The following is a 20,895-nucleotide window of genomic DNA, read 5'->3' as shown; positions in this document are numbered from 1 at the left end:
ACTCCATGCTCATGGATTGGAAGAATAAATATTGTTAAAATGTCAATACTACCCAAAGCTATCTACACATTCAATGCAATACCTGTCAAAATTGCACTAGCATTCTTCTCGAGGCTAGAACAAGCAATCCTAAAATTCATATGGAACCACAAAAGGCCCTGAATAGCCAAAGTAATTTTGAAAAAGAAGACCAAAGCGGGAGGCATCGCAATCCCAGACTTTAGCCTCTACTACAAAGCTGTAATCACCATGACAGCATGGTATTGGCACAAAAACAGACACATAGACCAATGGAATAGAATAGAGAACCCAGAATTGGACCCACAAAAGTATGGCCAACTAATCTTTGACAAAGCAGGAAAGAATATCCAATGAAAAAAAAATGCAGTCTCTAACAAATGGTTCTGGGAGAGCTGGACAGCAACATGCAGAAAAATGAAACTAGACCACTTTCTTACACCATTCACAAAAATAAACTCAAAATGGATAAAGAACCTGAATGTGAGACAGAAAACCATCAAAACCCTAGGGGAGAAAGAAGGAGAAAACCTCTTTGACCTCAGCCGCAGCAATTTCTTACTTGACACATCTCCAAAGGCAAGGGAATTAAAAGCAAAAATGAATTACTGGGACCTTATGAAGATAAAAAGCTTCTGCACTGCGAAGGAAACAATCAACAAAACTAAAAGGCAACCAACAGAATGGGAAAAGATATTTGCAAATGACATATGGGACAAAGGGCTAGTGTCCAAAATCTATAAAGAGCTCACCAAACTCCACACCCGAAAAACAAATAATCCAGTGAAGAAATGGGCAGAAAACATGAATAGACAGTTCTCTAAAGAAGACATAGATGGCCAGCAGGCACATGAAAAGATGCTTAACGTCGCTCCTCATCAGGGAAATACAAATCAAAACCACACTCAGGTATCACCTCACGCCAGAGTGGCCAAAATGAACAAATCAGGAGACTATAGATGCTTGTGGGGATGTGGAGTAATGGGAACCCTCTTGCACTGTTGGTGAGAATGCAAATTGGTGCAGCCACTCTGGAAAACAGTGTGGAGGTTCCTCAAAAAATTAAAAATAGACCTACCCTATGACTCTGCAATAGCACTGCTAGGAATTTACCCAAGGGATACAGAAGTACTGATGCATAGGGGCGCTTGTACCCCAATGTTTATAGCAGCACTTTCAACAATAGCCAAATTATGGAAAGGGGCTAAATGTCCATCAACTGATGAAAGGATCAAGAAATTGTGGTTTATATACACAATGGAATACTACATGGCAATGAGAAAGAATGAAATATGGCCTTTTATAGCAACGTGGATGGAACTGGAGAGTGTGATGCTAAGTGAAATAAGCCATACAGAGAAAGACAGATACCATATGTTTTCACTCTTATGTGGATCCTGAGAAACTTAACAGAAGGCTATGGGGGACGGGAAGGACAAAAAAAAAAGTTAGGGAGGGAGCCAAACCATAAGAGACTCTTAAAAACTGAGAATAAACTGACAGTTGATGGGGGGTGGGAAGGAGGGGAAAGTGGGTGATGGACATTGAGGAGGGCACCTGTTGGGATGAGCACTGGGTGTTGTATGGAAACCAATTTGACAATAAATTTTATATTAAAAAAAATACTTAGTGCAAATTACAGATCATTAAACTCTAAAGCTCTAGACATTATATGTTTAATGATTATCAAATATGAAAAGGGCATTTAATACAGATGGAAATTTGAGAGTGTACATGTGTTTTTGCTTTTTAAAAATCTTCATTTTTAATATATCTATGTTCAGTTATATAGCTTCTGATATCCCACTATTGTGATTATAGTTCAGAGTGATAAAGTAGGACTAAGAGAAAAGAAATTAACAGATGTTAAAAAGGAAATTATTTAGTAGTTTATTAAAGAAGATTAGCTTGTAGCTTATTGAAACCCAGAAATTATGTGACAGCAATTTATATATATAACATATTTCAATGATGTATGTACCTTATGTATATGTATATAATAGTAATTTTTTCTAGTAAAATTTTTTTGATTATGGAAAATTTTAAACATATACAAAAGTACAGAGAACAGTATAATGAAACTTTGTATATTTATCACCCAACCTTAAAAATTATAATCATGTAGCCAATCTGGCTTTACTTCTTACCCTTCATTCCCCATTCCCACCTCTCCAGAATGAGTTTTAAGCAATTCTCATCATATAATTCTATTCATAAACACATCAGTTATCATAGTTGCTAAATAGGAAATATTAATGCATTTTATGGATACAAATGCCGTAAATATAACTATTTGATGTTGAGATGTTAATTGTAAATAGTTGTTTAAATTCATGGCAATTCTTGGCTCATCGTTACAGGATATAAATTAACCAGACAGGTTCAGATTCAGTCAGATAGGATTCCAGTTTGTTCCTCGTGTCTTCAAAAGGTCAGGACTATTCGAATGCTGTTAATAATAATAAAACAATAGTCAGCATAGTTTTTATGGTAAATGTAACTAAAACCCACAAATAATTTCTGTATTTTCATCTCAGCATTTGGTTTTAATCTTTCTTTATAGACATCTACTTTGCTAAGCCTAATTGCTTTTATCTTGTCATCCTCTCTCATTCGTGGAATGAATAATACCTTGCAAATGGTGCTAGTAAGCTGGGAAAAGTTCGGAACTCTCACCTGACCCTGGGTGAGGTCCATGCTACCGCATGGTAAGGTTGTAGTGAGGTTTCTGTGTTGGAATAGTCACTGCTTGTTGTGTTGGAGTGATGCTTTCTGAAAACCTAAATATTCTAAATCCTGGGTAATTCCTTCAACATGTAGAAGCAAAGAAGGAGATAATCCTTGGGGACAGAGAATTCCTTATGTTGGACCTTACTGCTGGAACTGTGGAAGCCCTGGCATTAGCAGTTTGCCATCCATAAATGTTTTCTTCACCCAGGGACTAGAGCTACATCTGTCTACGTGTGGAAGGAGAACCTCTGTGTCCTTTTACCAGGAGTCAAGGTCATTGCACCTTAAAAGACCAACTGGGCGTTGCGTTCCCTCTGCTTTCTTACTGCTATGTAGTTGGTATGGTAGGAGGGCCTATCCTCAGTTGTGCTTCCTACACCCACGTGGTAAGTGCCATCCTCTGTTTTCTCCATTGTCATCTTTCCATCTGTGTGGGCAGGAATGTGGTCTTCTCAGTGAGCTAGAGGCCAAGTAGGAAGCGTCCGTCAAGTATCTCCCCCTCAGCCTTTCATTCTACCACTGATTACTAGGCCTACTTTAAGAGTACAGGGGACTTGCCCCGCTATTAATAAAGTAATTCACCATTTTCCATTTGGCTGCCACTTAGCAACTCCCTATGGGTATATTCCATGACTGAAAACTCTAGGGGAAAAGGGGCAGTGGTGGAGGAGCTATGAGTTTTAGGTTCTAAGGCTCCAAACTCCAACCAAACTCCTTACTTAAGGACCACTCTTTATGGGGATACTGAGATTGTGTGAGATATTGCAGAGTTTATACACTAAGTTACTTTGTGTAGCCTAAGTAATTTTTTGTTTTTATTGAACTTCTTTTTGATATATTGCAACTAATATGTTTGCAGATTAGACAGTTCATGTCAGTAGAAATAATTTCTCAGGTTTCTTTCCCAGGAAGTAGCTTGGGTCCTCACACCATGAACCTGTTTTCTTCTGAAACGTTTATTTTCTCCTTCAAACTCATGTCACTTAACTTTAGGTCCTCCCTCCCCCTCTTCCCATTTGTGATGTCTTCTCAGGTGATTTTTGGCCTGCATCTCCTCTATGAAAGAGTGGTCCTGGTGTTTTTGCCTATTGTTTCTATTGACCAAGGTTGTGCCTGATCATTTGAACCAAAATCATTGATCCTAGTCTCTCCTGCTCCCTAGCTGCTACAGATCCCCCAGTTGGGACATTTCTATAACTTAGTTCTCAGGGTCTATGCCAATGTCAATGCCAAGATAGCTAAAATTGTGGGTCAGAGACAGTGGACAAAGCATGAGGATAAGAGTTAGGGCATGCTTTAAGTTTCTTTAAGTGAGCCACTCACTGCTCACATATCCATGGTTTTCACTTGGTTCTGATAATGAAGGGCCTAGAGTGGGCATCTTTTGTTAATTGCAGAACATAATGATGCCAGACCCAGGGCTATATTGCACCAGAATGACCCGACATTATACTATGGAAACCTTTCTTACTAGGGAGCAGCCCCAACTGAGTTAACAATGGTTTTTGAAAGGGAAAATCTGTGTCAGTTTGTATCACCACTCTATGTTAAAATAGTGTATGGGAGTGTACATTATGGGAATAGAGTAGGAAGCTTTTCTTTTCCCAGATGGCCACTATTTAATCTTTTAAGCACATCTAGTATGTGTGATGTTGTGGAAAGTGTCAGAAAAGACAAACTGATTGGTTCTTAACATGAAGTAAAGAGTCATCGTAAAGGTTTTTTGAACTACTTATCCCTCTGTTTGTTAACTTACCTTTTGCCTTGGTTCATTAAGTCAAATGCCTCATTGATTTTGTCAAAAGGCAGGGTATGGGTCACCAATATATCCAGATCAAATATCTTATTCTTGTAGTCAGTGACCAGCTTTGGAATAGAATCAATGCTTTTCCAACCTGTAATTTGGCCAAAATGCCACGTAAAGACATGGTTTTTGACAAGAAGTGGTTTAATCAGTTTGTTGAGTGAATGAAATTACCAGGCCAGATTTGGGTTGCTTCAAATAGATTATCCCTCCCATCTTTGATTTTCTATACTTTTATTGATTTAGAAGTTTTTCTTAACAAGGAATGTTAAGATTAGTTTCTATTTCTAGATAAGGAATTATCTCAGTTTGGTCGAAGTTTACCTTTTGTTCCTCTTGTGTTGGTTAATTTTAATGCAAAATGAACTTAACTTTACAAATTGTAGTTATCCATTTATACAAATTTTGTTTATTCTCAAATAATTGCTAGAATAGCTTTTATGCAGTCTCTAGATATGTTATTAGGCACTCGGTATTTAAACAATATATTTTTTCCTTTCCATTCAATAATTTCATTATAAGAATTTGAGTACTACTATGGAGATAATTAAAAGAGGGAAAAAAAAAACTGACCACCAAAGCATGTTCCATTTATGGTACGGCCCATTATGAGCTCCACTGGAGATATAGTCAATCCTCTAATTTCAGAGTCTACCCCGATGAAAGTACATGTTCCCCAACCTGCTGTTGTACAGTCCAGGGCTGCTCTCTGGAAGGTCAAAAAAAAGATTAGTTGAGTAAGTAGAAAACGTAGAACATGAACCCTAGTGTAGGTATGCACAATGCTTTAGGGAAAACGTATGCAACTCTGCATATAAGATAAGATTATTCAAGCTAAAATGATCATAGTATTGTTGATTGATACTTGGGGTGCCACTGTTCTGTTTCAGATAGAACATTCATTAAAATTTTGAGCGTTACCCAAAAAGATATTGAAAAGAAACAATATATTATTTTGTTTAATACCATAGTTATGGTGAAGTGGAATGCGTATCATTGCTTGTCAAGAAAAGTAAACATGTGAAGTTAGGAAAGAACTCTAGAAGGTATTATAAACTCTTACCAAGTTTTCAGTGATCTGTTGTGGATATGTAGTAAAACATTTGCAGTTCTACATGCATAAAAACAATCTTTGAAGTCATGAAGAGAGGAATGAATAAGTATTTATTAGAGCCCAGGAAATGAGGTACACACCATAAACTTAGTAGATCCCAAAGTAAGATAATTAAAAAGTGCTACTTAAAACAGAGGACAAAACAGTTTCAACAGAATCTGACACTGGCTGCTGGTCATAAAACATTTCATCTCCTTCCCTACATTATTTAGCTCTCACAGTTAGGTAGAGTTATGTAACTAATTCTGGGTCATTGGCTATGGGCAGAAGTGATGTGTGTTATTTCATAGGCGAAACAGAACCTGCCAGCTCTTCCTTCTCCTGCTGTAACAACCAAGATGATCTTGTGGTGAGATTGTGAAGCTACAAATTTGAACTTGACTGAGCCTTGATTGCTGGCTGAATAACTACATGGAAGACAGTGGCCCAGGGGAGTTGCTTTGATATTCCCATGAGAGAGAGTTATGTTAACCTACTGCAAGTTTGGGGTTAAAAATGCCAAGGATTGAAAACATAAAGAAGTTTGAGAAAGGTATAAATTTGTGGGTGGACATTCCATAAGAAGCCATATGGTAACTAGATGAACATTTACAATCTTTTGAGACTAGTCTTAAGAAAAGTGTAAACTTTATTTTATATCCCTTGCCATAGTCAGTGCTCAACTTAATTCTGACCTGTTGGGGCAATTTTTACTTTCACAAAAGTCCCAATAGGAAGAACAGCTTTTTTCATCACTGATCACTGTGTGAAAGAAGCAGTTTAAAGTACAGTAAATTCTCCCCCTCTCTCCATGTCTTACGAGTGATGGAAAATGCAATGACCTAGAACTTTTAGAATGTGTTTTGAAATTTTTATTTGACTACATATTTATTCTTTTGAGAATTCATAACATTTCTAAATAGCAACTCTTCTACTGTGTGGACTTTTTATTGGGAGGAAATAATTTTGTTTATGCTGTATGGAGAGATCTATGGAGAGGGGAAAATCCATAGGCACTATTTGTTACCTGAAGGTAGCTATTTACATTGACTCTTATTTACTATTTTATTAAACATTTTTTTCCCCCTGTTTGCCTTTTCTACGTTTCTGGAGCTTTGCTCCAAGCAAAGAATTAATTTCCCTAATGATGACTTAAGTAAAAATGAGCATTATATGCACAACAGGTTTATTTAGAAGTCTCTGAGAGGTTTTGATGAGAATTACTTTTACTTTTCAAAACTTTATAATATTGTTAATTATTGTAACTTTCTGATTATTCTGTTGGGTTCTTAAGGCTGCTTTAGAGCACTAGTGGTCATTGAATTCAAGTTCACACCCATTGCTGGAATCTCCTCTACAACCAAGACATTTAGCTTTCCTTAGTAATGGAAACTTGGTGGACGGGTAGGTAGCTGATGTTTTGTGATTAAATAAATCCATCATTTATTTGGGTTCTCTGGTATAATTCTATTCCATAATTTAAAATAATAATAAAACCTGTCAAGTTTTAGTTCAGATGGTTCTCAACTTGAGTAATGTAAAAAATATTGGTATCTGGGCCTTAGACTCTTGAGACTATCCTGGAGTATGGTCCATTCATTGGTATTAAACAATGACAATAACAACTCCCCATGCGTTTCTAAAGTGTAGCCGGTGTTGAGAATCTCTATACTAGAAAGATAAAATCAATAGGCTGAATTTCAATGTTTGTAAAAAGTTTGAGCTATGGAAAGTGGAAGAATATTGTGGCACAATGCAAGTTGCAGATGCCAAGGACAACGTCTGAAGCATTGAACACAGGGGAGCACGTGCAGGATAAGGAGCCTTAATGCATGAATTTTCAGTAATAGCTGATATTTAATGAGTGCTTATTACCTACCAGACCCTCCTTTAAGCAGTTACATTATCAATGAAAGCATTCTGAGAGGAGAGACCGAGGTAGGGAGCCTGATGCTCTCAGCACCTCTTCCCCATCTCCATACTCTTCTGGGAAATGCATCAGTAGGGTAAGAACCAAGGGGAAGAACTGTTCAGAGCCTGCCACTGGGAGGCTGAAGTACAGAATGTATTGTTTAAAAAAATTTTTTTTTGTAAAAATCATTTTAAGAGAAAGAGAGGGAGAGAGAGCACATGTGTGTGTGTGAGTGGGAGACGGGCAGAGAGAGGGAGAGAGAGAATCCCAAGCAGGCTCCACACTGCTTTATTTTGAGTTTGGCCAGTGCCGAGTCCAATGTGGGTTGAAACTCACATGAGAGTGAGAAACTCTCAATTGGACCCTGAGTCCAATGTGGGGTTGAAACTCACATGAGTCATGAGATCACGACCTGGGCCAAAATCAAGAGTTGGGTGCTTAACTGACTGAGCCACCCAGGTGTCCCCAGAATTCTATTTTTTTTATCATCTCCCTAGAGGAGGGTTTGGGAGCCATGTTGAATGAAGTCATAATTAAAAGGGCATAGTGTCATAGCTACTCCACAGATCTCACTCACGAAAAAGACTCCATGGCAGATAGTTGGCGAATTTTTTTGTCATCTCATAAAACAAAACAAAACTCTGCTTAGTGTATTTGCACAAACGGGTATGAAGTGAACATTCACTGGAAGATGAGGCTGGGCATTCTGGCAGGCTAACTTCTCCATGTGTTGTCTGTGTGGTTGATTTACCCCACTTTCTCAAGTAGAATAGACAGGGCTGGCTTTGTGGGCCTGCAGGCAGTGTAGTCGCTCAGGGCCCTGTGCCTAGAAGGGCCTGCAAATTATGTAGCTCGTTTTGAGAGAAGAAATCTGAATGATACAGAATTGTTTAGGAAAAAAAGATCTACTTTTTAATTTTGCAGTGTGTGTGTGTGCGTGTAATATATTGAAAATTTCACATATATGATTTGGATCTAATTGTGCAGCTCATTTACTGAAATCTGATGGACAGAACTCGATTGCTTGTAAATTGCTAACCTCTCTCTTCTCTGATTTTAGCTGGGAGTGGATACTTCCAGCTGTTAGGGGTGACATGTGTCCTTCTGTCCCCTTCCCTTCTCTAAATCTGCCTTTTCTGTTGTTTCTTTGTCATTTCTCATAGGCAGAATTATTTTAAAATTTTCATTTCTAAGTTTTTTCTTAACTTTTTGCTGAATTTCATGTGGAAGAATATACAAAAATAGTAATCTATTAAGTAATACTTGTAATTAAATATTAATACATGCAATCTAATAGCTAATATTTTCTATATAAATATATAATATATACATATATGTATATAAAATATACAAAGTAACTATATTGATACACACATTGCCAATGTTTATTAATGTTAATAAATAATAATTTATTATATACTATCATTAAAAATATACATACCATGGCTTCAGGTCCACCTGCACAATCAAGGGCAAAATCCACCCCTCCTTTGGTCATTTCAATGATGACCTCCTGGATGGGTTTATGTAGGTTTCTAGGATTGAGGCAGTCAGTGGCTCCGAGGGCTTTGGCCTTTGTAAACTTCTCACTGTTGATGTCAATAGCTATAATTCTGGAAGCTCCTGCTACTTTACAACCCATTATAGCAGAAAGACCAACACCTCCTAGGCCAAAGATGGCACAAGTAGAACCAGGGGTGACCTGCAGGCAGGACAATTTATAAATTTAACTTTTTAAAAAATTTATTTTTTAATTTTTTTAGAGAGAGTGCATGAGCTGGGAGAGGGGACAGAGAGAGAGAGAGAATGAATCCTAAGCAGGCTCCACACTCAGGATGGAGGCCAGTGAGGGGACTTGATCCTACGACTGTGAGATCATGACCTGAGCTGAAATCAAGGGTCAGACGCTCAGCTGACTGAGCCACCCAGGCACCCCTAAGTTAACTGTTAATGGAACTGAACTTAACTTTTTTTTAAATGGAGAGAGTGAGGTGGGGCAGGAACATATAAATAAAAGACTGTCTATCATAAAACTAAATGATACAGCCAACAGGGGAAATCTGCCAATATAAAAATGGATTACTCACTGGCTAAATTTGGAGGATCATTTGAATGCCATTAGAATGATCAGCTAATAGTAAGGAATAAGCCCAAGTGAAAATAATCCTCTTGTTTTCCTGTTCCCTTTTAGTGTTGTCAGCACAAAAATTTAAAACCCACACATTTTAAAGGGTTTATTATTTTCCTTTTTAAATAGATCACAAATAATTTATATTTTTAATGGGCCTTATTTGGTTGTATTAGTGTTATAGTCGGTTTTGAATGAGCACTAATGTTTCTCTAAGTGTGAATTAACTCACATCCCAAATCACCAATTAATTTGAAAGGCATGAAATACAAATTTCTTTTGGTTTTCTATATTTCCTTTTTGTTTTTTCTATATTGCCTAATTTATGATCTACCTTGATTTGTTGATTTTGTATTTGTGTGCGTGTTTCTTCAAAAGACTGTAAGTTCTTTGAACTCATATTATCTTTCACATTGCTATTAAGAGTGTTCTATGTGTTGGGTCTTTAATAAATGTTCATTGCATCAAATGAAATAGAAACTGAATATACAAGATGATAAGGAAAGTTGCTGTATCTGGATTATGTTATTCTGTAGAGTGGTATAGTGGCAAAAAACATACTACACAGATGCTTAATTAATATTTTCTAATGATGATGGGAAACTGTTAGAATTAAAGCATAAACAAAAGGGAAAGAGGAATCTGCCCAAGGGAAGTACTGATATATTCTAAATTGGAAACAAAACTATTAAGGAATAGAGAGAATGTATATCTCTTTAATTTATGCATGATATTAGGCAGGCATACAGTGTTTGACTTTTGCTACTCAGGGGTAAATAAAATATATTTTTTACAAATATTCATAATGTTCTCTATACACAGTGTGATGTTTACAATGTTGTGGCACATGTTTAGTATATATCCAAATATATCTCCTTAAAGACTGTGTTTAAAAGTTTACCTCTAAGAGTCATTGAAAGTAGAAATGCATCTTCCTTATTGAGGCAATGTTATACACAGCTTCCAACAGTATAAATTGAATACACTATATTACTTGTGTTAAACAACTAGACTGCTGCGTGTAAAAGTGCCCTTGATTATGGTCCTGGGGGGGGGGGTGGTCACTATAAACTACCCCGCCACAATTTGAAAATAGAATAATTCATAGTGGATGATTATCTATTTGCAGACAACACGGTTAAAAGACATTTTCATGCTTCCAAAGAAATCTGTGAAACGTGATTAATTTGGCAGTAAAGGATACAAGCTGATTAAAAAGAATTAGGACTCCTGGTAACGCTGGGTGCCAGTCTCCCACTAATTATACAAAGTTGTGTCATCATTTTTCTTCCCAGAAGGAAATTAAACTTTATTAAAACTCTTGCCTTTTGGCTAGAATTAATGATATTTCACTTCCCTTAACTTGTTCCTATCAGATTCATTTCTCTTCTCTAAGCATCCTATGAGGTGGTTTAGGTGTTCCTCAACCGCGAGAACAGGTCCTGGAAATTTGGATTGGATTTAAAAGAAAATTGTAGCTGAATCTCTAGTGTTAATATCCCTGAAGAAAGACTAGAGTAGTAGAAGGTGACAGTCTTCATGGAGTCCAGACAGGAGAGAGTGGCCCAAAGAGCAATAATTCTGACAATACTAGGTACAGGAGAGTATGCCTTGACTGCCAAGGTTACACCTACTTTTAACTTCCCTCAATTAACCCCCTTCCTCCAGGAGCCTTCAGAATGTAGTCTGACTTCACATATGATTTTTAATTTTTATTAATGAATGAATGAATAAATGAATGAATTTTTGGAGGGAGATAATACAGTGATAGCCAAAAGTAGCATTCCTGTCTGCTTGGTTGACATAATTCTCAGTGAAAAGTCTTCTCTTCATATTCTGCCTACTAGATCACCCTGTTATTTTGGTTAGGCTGAGTTTATTTCCTTGACACTCTAACACCTCTAGGTAACCTGACAAAAAGGACTATTTGGATTGCAAAGCTGAAAACCAAGCCTTATCAAGATTTTTAGGGGTTGGGCACCTGGGTGTCTCAGTCGTTAAACATCTGACTTCCGCTCAGGTCATAATCTCAAGATTTGTGAGTTTGAGCCCCATATTGGGTGAGCTGGAGCCCCGTATTAGGTGAGCATGAGCCCCACTTTGGGTGAGCCCTGATTCTCTCTTTCTTGCTACCCCCCCACCCCCCCACCGCTCCTCGTGGGGCTGCCCCTTGAGGATTCTCTCTCTCTCTCTGCCCCTCACTAACTTGCGCTTTCTCTCTCTCTTTCTTTCTTAAGAAAAAAAAAAAAAAAGATTTTTAAGCGTTGCACGTGAATCTGGCTTTATTCATTCATTCATTCATTGAAAAATTATTAAGCTCCTACTCTGTCCTAGGCGTAGGGCCTAGAGTGATTGTTCACATCACAATGAATAAGAGAGAGCTGTTGCCCTCAAGGAGTAAATAGTCTAATAGGGAGGAGAAATAAATGGGAAATTTCTCCATAGTGTGATAGGAAGGAAGACAGGAATAAGCACAGATACTTTTGGGAAAACTGGAAGGAATACCCAATGCATGCCCAAGAGGCTGAAGGGTTTCTGATAGGAGGTGGGAAAAAAATGGAGTCAGCCAGAAGAGGTAGGGGAGCTTTCCAGGCACTGTTGTTGGGAGCTGGGTGTGGAAAGCCCAGGAGACACGGTGATTAGAGCCTGGAGACTGAAGGTCAGGCCCGGGGGAACAGTGAGCCTGCAAAGGGAGAATTAGGGAGAATCACTAGCTCACTGAGGGAAAAGGGGAGTAATGAAAGGGGAATGAAATCTTCAGATTTGTTGTTTAAAAAGACCACTCTGGTTGCACTTTGCAGTTTGAACTCAAGGGATGAAGAGTGATGTCAAGGAGGTTTAAATAAAGGGGTTGTTTGAGGCATCCAAATGATAGTGACATCTCTCCAGTCTCTCATTAAAGTTTTGTGAAAGCTTCTAAATTCTAACATGGGATCCCAGGGATGCATCTTGCCACCATCGGGGCTGTCACTTGAGACATTCCCTTGGAGCCACAAATGGGCACAATGAGAAGCAGAGGTGAATTACCACAGTTTGAGGGAGAGAAATCTGCAGAGTCAAGGAGAAAGCAGAGGTGGCTATATGGAGATCGCTGGGAGTTTCTGTAGTTTCTGTTGCCTCTTGACTGGATCTGCTGTCCCAGGATGAACATTGCTATTTAGGGGACATATTTAAGCATGCTGTATTTAAGGCAGGGATGGTCTATAAAGTAGCATATCAGTATAGAGACAAATTAACCTCATCCAGGTGCTAACTATATGCCAGCTGCTGGGCTAGATATCTTATGTATGTAATATGATTTAATTATCCCCATAACTATTTGTAGGAAATATTAGTGTAGAGGGGTTAAAGAACTTGCCTACAGTCACAGAGGTAATAAATTACAGAGCTAGGACTTGAAGGTAACCAGCTGATTTATCACGCTATTTTCTAGTAAGTTCTATTTTATGCAACCTGGTGATTAAACACTTTTACCTTGGCAGTGTTGATTGCAGCTCCATAGCCAGTTGAAAACCCACATCCTAACAGACAAACTCTCTCTAAATTTGCATCATCATCAATTTTGGCAAGATTAATATCTGACACGACGGTGTACTGAGTGAAGGTACTGGTTCCCATGAAATGGTAAATTGGTTTTCCTTTGCAGGTAAACCTGCTGGTTTTGTCTTCCATTAGTTCTTGATCAACAATAGGATTTTTGACTAGACTAGAAAATTATAAAAAAAAAAAAGACACAAAAAAGAGAATGTAAATGGACCTCTGATTACATTCCTGAAAAAATTCCTGGGCATTACATGTTTATTATGACAATTTTATGAGAGAAAAATTGAGAAAATGACTTGAGACTTTTCACATAAATATAATCAGAAGTAGTTTAAAGATGATAAACTTTTTATTGAATACTCTTTATGGGCCAGAAACTCTTAGGAGTTTACATGTATTAATTCTTAAAATTGTAATGGAAAACTCAACTATATATGAAAGTAGAAAGTCTAGGTTGTTGCATATCTGTGCAACCATATTCCAGCTTCTGTAGTTATCAACTCATGGCTGATGTTCTGTCATCTATTACCTGCCACCCCCACCAGCACCCACTCTCCCTCATGGGACTATTTTGAATTAAACCCCAGACATTACTATTTCATCTGTAAATATTTTAGTATGTGTCTCAAAAAGATAGATTCTTTGGGGTACCTGGGTAGCTTAATCAGTTAAGCATCCAACTTCGGCTCAGGTCATGATCTCACGGCTCATGAGTTTGAGCCCCACATCGGGCTCTTTGCTGTCAGCTCGGAGCCTGGAGCCTCCTAAAGATTCTGTGTCTCCTTCTCTGTGCCCCCTACCTCCCATCTCTCTCTCAAAAAATAAATACACATTAAAAAACAAAGAGATTCTTTTAGGTTGACATATTGCATTTGGTTGATATGTCTGTTAAGTCTCTCTTACTTTATAGATGCTCACTTCTCTCCTTATTTTTTTCTTTGCAATTTATTTGTTGAAGAAACAGTCATTTGTTCTGTAGAGTTTTTCTCATTCTGGATTTTTCTGATTACATTCCTGTAATTGGATTTAACATGTTTCTCCATGCTTGTATTTCCTCTAAACTAGTGTTTTCAATCTAACTGATTGATTTAATTCAGGTTTTATATTTTTGTAGGACTATTTCAAAGGCAGTATTGTGTATTTTCATCTGGAGGCACATAATACTTTATTATCTCTCTTTTTGTGATGTTAGAAAGAACTTATGGTCATTGCCAAAATCCATTATTTCATTAAGAGTTTGCAAAAAGGTGTATTAATTCTTTAAATATCTACCACAACCCTGTAAAATAAGCATTATTATTATTCCCATTTTATAGATAAGGAAATTGAGTAATAGTGATTAGATGTAAGAGTAGTATAATTTTAGCTTCCAAAATAACTAGCTTCAATTAGTATTAAGGACAAATAGATTTTTCTGTAGTCTCATTAAAGAATAAGGTGATAAAGGTTTTGGACTCTGGAGTTCAACTGCTTAGGTTCAAAATCTATTTCTTTTTTTTAAAAAAATGTTTAATGTTTGTTTATTTCTGAGAGAGAGAGAGCGAGACAGAGTGTGAATGGAGGAGGGGCAGAGAGAGAGAGGGAGACAGAATCTGAAGTAGGCTCCAGGCTCTGAGCTGTCAGCACAGAGCCTGACATGGGGCTTGAACTCACGAACCATGAAACCATAACCTGAGCCAAAGTCAGACACTTAACCAACTGAGCCACCCAGGCACCCCTCAAAATCTAGTTCTAAGACTTTTATCTGTGTGGCCTTGGAATAAATTACTGAGCCTCATTTCATCCCTCTCTCTTCTATGGAAATAGCTACTATTTTGATTTTGGCATTTATCATTCCAATAGTGTATTTATACTTTTACTACATGCTTATGTAACCATAAATTATACTGTCTGTGGTATTGTTTTGTATATGATATCTTACTAAATATGTTTGTCAGCAACTTGCTTCTTTCCCTTAACATTATGTGAGGTTATTCTGTGTTGTATGTAGATCAAGTTTAGCCCTTTTCATTGTTATATAGTATTCCATTGTGTTACTACATAGCACTTTGTTAATCCGTTCTCTTATTGGTGGGCATTGGACTATTTTTAATTGCTGTTATAAATAATGTTGCAGTGAACATTCTAGCATATGTTTCTTTGGGTAATTTTGCAACAGTTTCTTGTATACACCAAGGACTAGAATTGGTGGATAGAAACTTCATCCAGGTATTGCCAGTGTACTTCCCCAAATATGTATACCAATTCATATTCTTGCTAATAGTGTATAGAGCTTACCTGAGTTTTGTACAGAAATTTGTGAGTGGACTCAGACAGAACTTGCATTTTCCACATTGAGGCATGTAGAGTGGAATTACTTTGTCACCTGGAAAGAAAGGCCATATGTTGGATGGTGCCTAAGATACAGCTTGTAAATAGTTTCTACCAGATGTATCAGTGGAAAACACCATTCTTTATGGTATATATATGTTCAGCAGAAAGTATAGATGGCTACAATATTTTGTTGCTCTACAAGATTCCCCAAGTATTGAATATACTATATTTTTAAAAATTTTAAAAATATTTATTTATTTATTAATTTAATTTAATTTATTTTGCTGCTGGGCACTTGAGGAACAAATCTGCATTGATACCACTAGCTGCAGAGTCCTGTCTGAGGCTATGCTGTCACTGAAACTCTCTGCATCATATTACTTTTTTTCTTAACATTTCTAAACATCTTGTATGGAGTAGAGCATCCTTATTAAAGGTGGACAACAACAGGCAGGATATGGAGATTAAACTTTATATCATTGCCATGTTTCACCATTTAGTTCACTTCAAATTCTGTATTTTTCTATGTTTTACTCAAATACAACTTACTTATGGCTTCTTTCCTCTGATGATCACAGCCCAATAATGATAATTAACATTTTTTCAACATTTAGTATGTGCTAGGCATCCTTCTGTTTACCCATATTATCTCATTTACTTCTCAGAACTGTCCTTTGAGATGGGTACCTTTTCTCTCCACTTTAGAAAACAGAAATCTGAGCTGTGTCACAGAAAAGTGACTTCACTGGTGGAGGTCACACAGCCAGTAAGTGGCAGAGCTAGGACTACATTGGCCAGAGCACTTCATGGATGCAAAGCTTATGGGAGCAATTTGTTTCTCTGATCTTGTTTGGAATGGAATCTAATATACTCCTATGTTTGGAGCATTCTCATTAAAGGAAGAAAGAATGATACAGTTCATCCCACTTGACAAGTGAGTATTACAGAGCCCATATTCCAATATTTTGTGAATGTTATAAAATGGGAAGTAAAAAATTTCAGCCCATTGGCATGTTCCATTCACGTATTATTTTTATGTTACAAAGTTTCAAAAAGGCACATAAGCTAATATTGACATATATAATATTTCTCACTTAGGCTGACTGTATATCCTCATTCTTTAAATTCTTTGTAATATTCAATTGGTTCTCTGTTTTATTTAGAGGAGGTTGTTATAAATTTTCATTTGTGCCCCACTTTGTGGGTTGCTTCACAGGACAGTTTCTCAGTGCTACATGTGAATAAAGTGACCATATTATCCAGATTTTATCGGTTCTGATTTCAAATATTCTGTCCCATTGTTATACTGTGATAGATAACGTATTTTAGTTTGTCTTTGGAAAAGATGGTTCCCATATATAAATAGAGACCAATATAATATACATCCCCTATATATAAATAGCATGCAAAGCCAAGATTGTATCAGTCCCTGAAATATCCTGACATTTCCATTTAACTGGAATCAGGAAAAGACGTACCTGGTTTGAAACTGGTCACTCCTGGCCCAACACTTTCCACAATTCCTGCGCCCTCATGGCCAAGGATCACTGGGAAGAGGGCCTCTTTAAATTTAGGATTGATCGGATGGGCGTCAGTATGGCACAGGGCAGTGGCGATTATCTGCAAGGCAATCACAGACTTGAGTCCCGTTTCTGTCATTATGTCATTAGGGTTAGGATAATTTTAGGCCCACTGTCACCTTGACACTTTACAACATTCCTAGAGCTCAATAAAAGAGTTACATTTTGGGGGGGAGCACAATTAAAAATATCAGCATATATTCTTTTCCTCTGAATAACAAACCTTTGTTTTCTAACTTTCACTGTCACTGGAGAGTCATACAAAGAGATAGAATTGGCAATTACTGCCTCCAGGAGAGGAGAAATCAAAGGTAGTAGGGAAAATTAAACAAAATCTTTTAGGCAGAGGTAGTGGAGGGAACACAGGTTTCTAGGGCTGGCGCAAATTTTGTTGAAACTACATGAAAGGAGGGGCGCCTGGGTGGCTCAGTCGGTTAAGCGGCCGACTTCGGCTCATGTCATGATCTCGCGGTCCGTGGGTTTGAGCCCCGCGTCGGGCTCTGTGCTGACAGCTCAGAACCTGGAGCCTGTTTCAGATTCTGTGTCTCCATCTCTCTGACCCTCCCCTGTTCATGCTCTGTCTCTCTCTGTCTCAAAAATAAATAAACGTTAAAAAAAGAATTAAAAAAAAATACATGAAAGGAAATAGAGGTAATAAAATCTTTATACTTAAAAGAGGTATCAGATAAAGGAATGTCTCAATAGCTAACATATCCCTTACTATTCAATATTCTCTTGACAAGGATATCTTATTCATCCTCATGTATAAACACCCATACTGTGGTAGTCCTCAGGAGAAGTGTATAAGCCGGGCCAGCTGGGGGGAAATGGAGAAGTTTTGCCAACTTTCAGTCTGTGGTCTCTGCTCAGTGCAGTGTCTTTTCCCTGCTGACCCACGCCTGTCCCTCCTCTGGGCATTTTAGACCCTCATACTGCCCTGGACAGCACTTCAGGTCTTCCTTCTACCTTGTGTTGAACCAAATTTTCTATCTTTCTTTTAATATCACTTTGTAATAAAGCAAAAGAAAGAAAGCAAAAAGAAAACCTAACTAATTCTAATCTGAAGTGAATTCCTTTGTCTGATTCTCAGGGCTAATGGTTAATGTAAAGATAGTTGAATTAAATTTTAAACCTGTTATTAATAACAACTGATATTTAATAATTTACCCCTCCTGGGATAATTCCTGTTTCTATCTGGACCTAAAAATGAAATTCTGCCACAGGTGACACTCTCGGTCATACCACATAGGCTTGACCCGAAGAAGCCAAACCTGCACTGAGTGTCTTCTCTGTATTATATAGGAAAAGTCTCCACTTACCTGGACGCGAACTTCATGAGCCTTGGGAGGAGATACCTCGACCTCTTCTATGCAGAGGGGCTTGCCTGCTTCCCAGGCAATAGCTGCTTTGCATTTAATAACCTGAGAAAGAGGGATAGATGGGGAAAGACAGGAAGATTAATTGTGTAATTAATATATAACTATATAAGATGTAATTAATTAATGTTATATTTAAAAATTTAAATATATGTAACATTGAAAGAAGGTGGAGGGGAGCCTGGGTGGCTCAGTTGGTTAAGCATCCGACTCTTGTTTTCAGCTCAGGTCATGATCCCAGGGTTGTGAGTTTGAGCTTTGTGTGGGTCTCTGCACTGACAGTGTGGAGACTGCTTGGGATTCTCTCTCCCTCCCTCCCCTGCTCACTCTCTCTCAAAATAAATAAATAAACTTAAAAAAAAAAAGACATAAAGTGGAAGGAAACAAATCTATAATCTTTGTTTCTAATGCTATTATTTTTGCTTTTGGTATGCTTTTCCCAGTCTTTGACCACACAAATACATAATTTTTGGTAGCTGTTTTGCAATTTTGAACATCTATATATATACATATGTGAATCACATGTATATGTATATGTATATCACATGTATATGTATATGTGTATATATATACACACATATACATATATATATATTTAAGTTTATTTTTTGGGAGAGAGAGAGCACGTGTGAATGGGGGAGGGACAGAGAAAGAGGGAGAAGAAAAATCCCAAGCAGGTTCCACACTGCCAGTGCAGAGCCCCATGTGGGGTTGATCCCACAAACCATGAAATCATGACCTGAGCCGAAATCATGACCTGAGCCGAAATCAAGAGTCAGTTACCCAACCGACTGATCTACCCAGTCACCCCTTGAGTTTATGTTTTTGAATATCATTAGTCTTATTGCACATACAACATAAATTATAGAAAGTTTCAAAGTACAAATAAGAACAAAAGAAACAAATCTACCTATAATTTCATCGCTCATTTTATGATTTGAGGTAAATTTTTTCAGTATTCCTAAATGGGATCATATTTTATATAATATTTTGTAATTATTTTTCTACTTATTAATATACTATAAATATTTTCTATATTTTTCTCTAGCTTTTTTTCTAACAAATGCAAATTGTATTTTGTTGTTACAGCATAGTTACTCAAATCTGTCTCTTTTTTGCCTTTGTAAGTAATATTTAATTGACTACTCTTGTAGTAAGCATTTTGGCACATCCTCAGTAATTTCCTTAAATTTCTAGCAGTTCACTTAAATCCTTTTAAAATGCTGCTTTCTGAGAGTAATTCTGAAGGAAGCTTCTCTTAGCAAAATTATAAAAAGACAAACAAGAATAAGAAATAGTGTATTTGCTTACTTTGCCCTTGGTGCCCATTTTTCTTTGGCAAACTAGCCTTGGAAGTTTCTTTCTCACTTAAGAATATCTTCCACTTCTATCCAGGGTGCTCAGTGTCCTATAATGATCTGTCTGAATAAATACCATTCCTGCCCTGTTATTCTCCAATCACTTTCCTCTTTTGCTGCTGTGATACATAGCTCTGCCCATTTCTCATGTGATTTGTACTCTCATATTTTAGCTGCCAACTGCATTGCTCCCAGCTCTTATTTGAAGAAGGTTTTTGTTTACTTTTTCCTTTTATTGCATAATATAAGATAGTAGAGAAAAGTTCATTAAGATTATACAGATGCATTAACACATAAAGGATATTTCTACTGCCCCAGAATCCTTCCTGTACCCAGGCTTCTCCTTTATAAGCCTTGTAATCATTCCCTTGCATTTTATTTTTTTTTTTTTAATTTTTTTTTTTTTTCAACGTTTATTTATTTTTGGGACAGAGAGAGACAGAGCATGAATGGGGGAGGGGCAGAGAGAGAGGAAGACACAGAATCGGAAACAGGCTCCAGGCTCTGAGCCATCAGCCCAGAGCCTGACGCGGGGCTCGAACTCACGGACCGCGAGATCGGGACCTGGCTGAAGCCGGACGCTTAACCGACTGCGCCACCCAGGCGCCCCTCCCTTGCATTTAAAAAAAAAATTTTAATGTTTATTTTCAAGAGAGAGACAGCATGTGAGTGGGGGAGGGGCAGAGAGAGAAGGAGACACAGAATCTGAAGCAGGCTCCAGGCTCTGAGCTATCAGCTCAGAGCCTGATGTGGGGCTTGACCTCATGAACTGTGAGATCATGACCTGAGCCGAATTCAGACACTTAACCGACTGAGCCACCCAGGTGCCCCAATTTCCTTGCATTTCTTTATGTTTTATGGTTCTCTCTACAGTATAGTTTCGTTTTAGCTGTTAAAATCTTTATATGGCATGTGATAATTGTTCCTGGAAACAAAGGTACAGTGAAATTGTATTAATTGTACCAGATGTGGCTATTTAGTAGGTTAAGGGTTTAGAATCAGTCTAAATTAAAGATAATTTTGTATTGATCAGTAAGAAA

At 37.5% G+C, this 20,895-nt stretch overlaps 1 protein-coding gene across 1 annotated transcript; it reads right to left on the bottom strand.

Annotated features, from left to right (window-relative positions):
* Positions 1 to 1,678: 1,678 nt before the first annotated feature.
* Positions 1,679 to 19,961, bottom strand: ADH4 (alcohol dehydrogenase 4 (class II), pi polypeptide). Its single transcript, XM_025921384.2, has 9 exons — positions 19,809 to 19,961; positions 18,441 to 18,542; positions 17,020 to 17,161; positions 15,506 to 15,593; positions 13,160 to 13,391; positions 8,999 to 9,259; positions 5,126 to 5,261; positions 4,505 to 4,643; positions 1,679 to 2,467 (listed from the first exon to the last, which is right to left on the bottom strand). Exons 1-9 carry the CDS (start codon positions 19,824 to 19,826, stop codon positions 2,443 to 2,445), a joined length of 1,143 nt encoding a protein of 380 aa, XP_025777169.1. The 5' UTR covers positions 19,827 to 19,961; the 3' UTR covers positions 1,679 to 2,442.
* Between the last annotated feature and the right edge of the window lie 934 nt (positions 19,962 to 20,895).

This window comes from Puma concolor, chromosome B1 (genome assembly GCF_028749965.1).
Source record: "Puma concolor isolate L17-30 chromosome B1, mPumCon1.1.hap2, whole genome shotgun sequence".
In the NCBI taxonomy this organism is placed as follows: Eukaryota; Metazoa; Chordata; class Mammalia; order Carnivora; family Felidae; genus Puma; species Puma concolor.
This window is presented reverse-complemented; position numbering and strand designations above follow the sequence as displayed.

Excerpts from the sequence above, each read along its gene's own strand:
- ADH4 (XM_025921384.2), bottom strand. Across the intron at positions 17,162-18,440 it reads CTCATGAAGTTCGCGTCCAG|ATAATCGCCACTGCCCTGTG; the intron begins GTAAGTGGAGAC and ends ATTGCCTTGCAG. Across the intron at positions 4,644-5,125 it reads AAATGGAACATGCTTTGGTG|GTTGGAAAAGCATTGATTCT; the intron begins GTCAGTTTTTTT and ends GCCAAATTACAG.